General features: G+C 31.3%; 1 protein-coding gene across 1 annotated transcript; it reads right to left on the bottom strand.

The window, feature by feature from the left end:
* Positions 1-9: 9 nt before the first annotated feature.
* On the bottom strand, positions 10-2,254 carry LOC108690900 (dynactin subunit 2). Its single transcript, XM_018198437.1, has 9 exons — positions 2,125-2,254; positions 1,958-2,029; positions 1,755-1,894; positions 1,581-1,692; positions 1,342-1,496; positions 1,014-1,251; positions 769-945; positions 588-690; positions 10-512 (listed from the first exon to the last, which is right to left on the bottom strand). Exons 1-9 carry the CDS (start codon positions 2,158-2,160, stop codon positions 328-330), a joined length of 1,218 nt encoding a protein of 405 aa, XP_018053926.1. The 5' UTR covers positions 2,161-2,254; the 3' UTR covers positions 10-327.
* Between the last annotated feature and the right edge of the window lie 3,572 nt (positions 2,255-5,826).

The raw sequence follows: 5,826 nt of genomic DNA, 5'->3' as shown, positions 1-5,826 counted from the left end.
ATTTGTAAGTTTTTTTTACTGAAATTCCAGTTTTATTTTAAGTTGCATGTTTTTATTACATGAAGTTATATTTCTTATATTTGTGCATATCTAAATGACTTTAATAGGCTTTTATTTCAGTAATTATACTGTAGAAATTAAATGTTATACTATAACAAGATATTCAAGAAGAAATAACGAAATAATTGTATATAATAAGGCAAAATATATAGAATTTATAAATCATATTAAATAAACAATAACTTAACTTGATAGAAATACATAAAGATTCCGAGTATATAAAGCGATTTCTATAAATTGATTTAGCTGTGTTTTACGACTCGATCTCTACTTTAATTTGTTCAATTTTTTGACACGTTCATCGAGCAATGCCAAGTTGCTTTTTATGACCTCCATATTAGAAGCAAAACTTTCCTGAACTCCCTTCAGTACAGACTTGTTACTTTCTAATCCCGACGAGATTTCTACTTGCAGCTCCTCTAATTTTATTAAAGATTTACTGAAAGCAGCAGCTGAAATGCAATACATTTTCTTAGAATGCATTTTTAGACAATACATTTGCCATCGTTGATCATCATTAGTTATACCTTGTTGATGAATATCACTCAATGCCAATAATCTTTCTACTGTTTGCGGTAATATTTGTGAAATAGCATCCGTTTTCTTCATTATTTCATACATTTCCGAGATCTGTAAGAAAAAAATGGGAAAAAAATAATTTATTATGCAAGATATATTGTAAAGTTAAAAACTCGGTTGGTGTTTTACCTTTTGCTCTTGTTCTGATTCTTGTTCCGTTGTTGCTCTTTTCTGTGCAATACTGTCCATTCGGTAAATCAATGTGCCTAATCTCGTTTCGATGGTGTCTAATTGATTAACATCTAACAACGAAGCCTTCGCTTCTAATTGTTGCACAGCTTCCATGACGCCCTGACATTTAAGATTCTGTGAAGAAAAATGAATTACAAATCTTTTTAAAATATGTATGCTTGAAAAATTTTAATGAGTCCTACCTGCGAGAATTTCGAAAGCTTGTCATTACTTGTTCCTATGATATTTTCTAGACAGCAAAGTCTTTGCTCGAGTTGTGCGATCCTAGCAGCTTCCTGCATTCTTGCCTTTTCTGGCAAATACATTATCTGATACTTAAGAGTACCAGGTTCAACCAACTCATCTGTCTTTTTACTCTCCGATGTTTTGGTGGAAGGCATATTGGTTTGTTTAAACAATTCTATCTGCGATATCAATTGCCTGTAAAATTAACGTCATTCTATAATACAATTCTTCAAAGGAAAAATGACATTTGTACATAATAGATAGTAGATTTTCAATTTCACATACTTAAGTATAGTGCCTTGTGGATCTGATAGACTTGCAACTACATCAGGTCCTAAACACTCTTCCAATTTCAGAGAAACCAATTGTTTTTCTATTTGTTGTGCTTGAGCAATGATTTCACTCACAGATTTGATCTCTTCCTCATCCTTGGATTTTTCCTGCATACATTATCAATGTATATTATAATTCTTAGAGTGTTATTATGAATATAATAGCATATTTTATTGACAACGATAGTTTACCTTTAATTCATTCAACTCTTCGTACAATTCCTTAATTTCACATTGTAGTCGTTGGAACTTTTGGAGAGGAGTCTCTTTCTCACCTTCACCAGCAAGTTCCCAATCGCCGAATCTGGAAATACTTGTGTTTATATATTATTCTAGATTGTTAAACATATTGTTAGAATAGCTCACTTGTATCCTGTTCTTGGCTTGTTAGATAGACGATCTGAGAAATCAACCGGTTTTCCAACAATCTGTTTGCCCTTGAACTTGTTGAATGCCTCTTTGGCACTGATGTGTAGCTGTTCCACGCAAGAACTATCAGGTTCATCCTAAATAAATCGATCAATTAATACAATAAATGTTATGTACAATGCATGTTTTACGTCTTTTACCTCGCAGTACATTTGCATTTGCTCCGATTCTGGCAAATCACTTGTCTCATAAACGTCAAGCTGGTCGTACGCCTAAGACATTCATTCAGTGTACGACATAAAACTGTTTATTCGTGAGGAAATGCATAAAATTATAATAAACGTGAAATAGGTATGAGAAAACTTACAATTCCAGGTAAATCAGCGTATTTGGGATCCGCCATTTCTTGCAATTTCCTAAGGAATTCAGAAATAATACGGAGTATTGTTACTGTTGTCAGAGCTTTGGTAAGACGTCCGTAAGTATACACCTGTGTACATTATGGGCGCATTCAGTGAACTTAACAGTTGAGTGAGCGCTTGCTGTTATTGGTTTATTCTTCTAGATTGTCCAATCAGATCTTTAGATCTAGAAGAATACACTAATAACAGCGGGCGCTTACTTAACTGTTGTATCCACCGATTGCGCTCAATGAAATGATCACATATGTATGCCATGCATTAATTCAGGTCATAGTAGTGGCTTGACTTACCGATGTTGAGTCGATAATTTATATAATATAATTTATTATCAGAAGAAATTATATATCGACTCAGCATCGGCAAGTCAAATCGCTATTTATACCGCATTGAACTAAATTTTATAGCTGTGATTAACGGTAGATGATAAGAATATGAGAATATAAGTTCGAGTTTATTTATTTTTTTATAATTTAAAAAAAAACTGCATTTTTAAAGCAGTTTTCTAACGGTTCAAAATAAAAAAAACTTAATGATTTAATTATGCTTATCACAACATTGTATAGCTATACATATAAGATTTACATAATAGCTATACATAATAGATTTTTAATAAGAAATAATTTAAATTTTATGATTTAATTTAATATTTTTATTTTAATTTATATTTCTTTCTTTTGAAGAATTTATGTTATAAAAATATAATAATGTCTTTGATTTATCATTTTAGAAAATATGAAGTCCTTGAAAAACATTTTGAGAAAGAATAAAATTTAATAACGCGTGTGATTTGTCGCGTGAAGTAAAGTTAATATAGTACAAATTCTGTAAAACAGAAGAATGTAAATAAGTTTACATTCCTTTACAATTTATATGTTTCAATTTATATGTTTCTCTTTCCTTTCTCTCTTTTTCTTACCGGTTTTATTATATAGATGCCTTCAATAAATATTTTTCTGGTAAGTTTGTTATTAGACTGCTAACGTTATGTACATGTGTACAATTAAAGTTCGTTTAAATTATTTATGAAATTACATTTTTATGAAATTATTCTGATACCATAAATCGCCACAAAGTAATATTAATAGTACATCCGACACTTTTAATATTTTTATTTATTTTAAAATAAAATAAAGAGCTATAAAATAAAAATTGCTTTCTACACGCTTTGAATTGTATCATAAAATTAATACAAGCAGAAAACATTTTGAAAACCTCGATATAAGCTATATTATAAGACAATAGCGAATTAGTTCGCAAAGATAAATACTGCACGAAACAAGTTCCACATATTGTTTCTCTTGATGTTCAACTTGTACGCTCTCTTTTCTTCAACCTCGTTTCCACGTAAAAGTCGCATTATTATTCTACGCTGTAGATAGAAAAGAATAAATCGCGAGATTCCTGAGCAATTGATTCTGTGCGTACATTTTAAATTGTCTTGTCGTGGTTGGCTTTTTGATAATCACTTTCACCAACAAATCGAGAAAGAAGAGCCTGCTTATTGTGATTTTATATATAAAATTTCAGTAGCTTTCACAAAAAAAAATTATTACTATCACTAAATCGGAGAGTTTATTATTTGAGTCTCATTAAAACAAAAAGAATTTACCAATTTAATAAATTTTTATTTACTTAAAAAAGAAAGGAAAATAAATATAAAACCTATAATTTATTTAATTTTATATGTATATGTATATAATATATATATACATATAAAATTAAATTATATCTATATATCACACAAAATTAAATTTTTGGAGAATTATTTAAGTGAGACGGTTTATTGAATTTATTGCGATATAATGCAAATATTAATAGCAAAATTAAAAACAATTATAATTTGAAAAGAAGGATCATCTAGTGATATTCGACCTTGACTGTACTTCCTTCTGGACATAATAATCCGCGGAGAAATGTATTGCCAAAAATATCTCAATCGATCCGTTTTGCATACGAATTTCGTCATTAGTTTTGAGAATTTTCATTTATCGTATAATACGATTTTCTTATCTATTTATCTCTCAATTACTGGCATGCTGTTACACGTTTTGCATGGAAATGTGCTGCAAGTGAACGTGCAAGTACGACTTTTGTAGGTGCGGAGTGCTACAATGTGTTATACATACTTATCAAAAATAAAACGTGTTCGTTTGATTTTTGCTTGATGCCGCACCAGAACTAGTCTCGTGTTTTGTCATGCGTGCGTTTCCTTCGTTCTTTTTCCATTGGTGTTAAAAAAATGTCTAGTTCCTTTCGCTTTCGACTGGGTAGTTTGGATGTTAATCCGATAGTAACAATCTATTCATCAATTTGATAGTAATTTTTGACATAAATAATTTTAACTCGTTTGACTACTTGTTACATATATTTCCGTATCTAATAAGTTAGTTTATAATTAATTTTTGAAATATTTTTTGCCGCATAGTCTTTTTAGTCGAACTGACTTTTCCTTAAAAATTATGAGTAAATACTTTTTGAATAATTAATAATTAATCATAAAGAATTTTAGTCACTAAATTAAGTTTCGAAAGAAGAAATATGAGGAAGAAGATTTCATGTTTCGCTCAATCGCTATTATAGACATCTCGGTTCAATAAAATAAAACAATTAATTATAAAAGCTGCGTACTGTACCTGTTAAGAGACCAACAGGTGTAAGTAAGTGCCAAAGCATGACAAGTGAAACGAACAATGGCGAAACAATTGGAAATAGAGAGAAGAGCCGAGCGATCGCGCGCGAAGAACCCGGAAGGAACAGGTCGTCCTCTCATCTGCCGCTGGCAGGATCTACGCTAGCCAGGTGAGCACAGGTGAGTATACCCGGCCCAGTGTACGGTCGGCCGTCGACACAGTAAGAAGCGCATGTAAAAGCGATAGGCTGAAGAACCCCGAGTGCATTCAACTCGGAGAATCGTGTATCGTGAATCGCGAATAGCGTGCGACGAGACGAGACGCAACGCGACGCGACGCGACGCGACGCGACGCGACGCGACGCAACGCGACGCGACGCGTCCGCAATACTTATTATTCCCGGCGAAGAAGAATCGAGGAACATGTTTGGGATATATCGCATTGGTGGATACACATTACTGGTAAGTGAAGTCGATTCGTCATGACTTTTGTCAGCACGGCTATTTTGTCATTAGTCTTGGTCGCGGTAAGCATAGACTCATGAAATACGAACGCGTGCCGTGTGACTTTCGCAATGATTTCTTAACTAGTGTTCTTATACAATTATGATTTTTATATGCGGAAGCACGTTTGTTTACGTCTGCAAAAATGCCATTCTAATATGTAAAGTCTGCTTGAAACGATCTACAATTTGTACTTAGATATTATAGGATCGAATATAATTTTAGACAATCTATAATTCGTGTCAAACTTTTATGATTCAAATTTTTACAATTCTACTTGTAATTTATTAATTTATTTTATAATTAATAAACCAATAAACTGTAAAATAAACCAATAAATTGTAGAATAAATCAATTTTAACATATAAATTATAGATCACATTTATAATTTTATATGTTGTGCATTTTCTGTTTGTAATTTCATATTATATTATTGCTTATATTAATATGTTTATATTGTATAATATATATATATATATATATATATCTATATATATATATATGTACACTATAT

This window comes from Atta colombica, unplaced genomic scaffold (assembly GCF_001594045.1).
Source record: "Atta colombica isolate Treedump-2 unplaced genomic scaffold, Acol1.0 scaffold38, whole genome shotgun sequence".
Lineage (NCBI taxonomy): Eukaryota > Metazoa > Arthropoda > Insecta > Hymenoptera > Formicidae > Atta > Atta colombica.
Note: the sequence above shows the minus strand (reverse complement) of the source record. Positions and strands in the feature narration are given on the sequence as shown.

What these genes read in the sequence shown, in the direction of transcription:
- LOC108690900 (XM_018198437.1), bottom strand. Translation starts at nt 2,160, where the DNA reads ATGGCGGATCCCAAATACGCTGATTTACCTGGAATT. An exon ending in AAGCCAAGAACAGGATACAA is followed by an intron (nt 1,693 to 1,754) that starts GTGAGCTATTCT and finishes AAGTATTTCCAG; the next exon opens with ATTCGGCGATTGGGAACTTG. An exon ending in AAGAGTTGAATGAATTAAAG is followed by an intron (nt 1,497 to 1,580) that starts GTAAACTATCGT and finishes TAATGTATGCAG; the next exon opens with GAAAAATCCAAGGATGAGGA.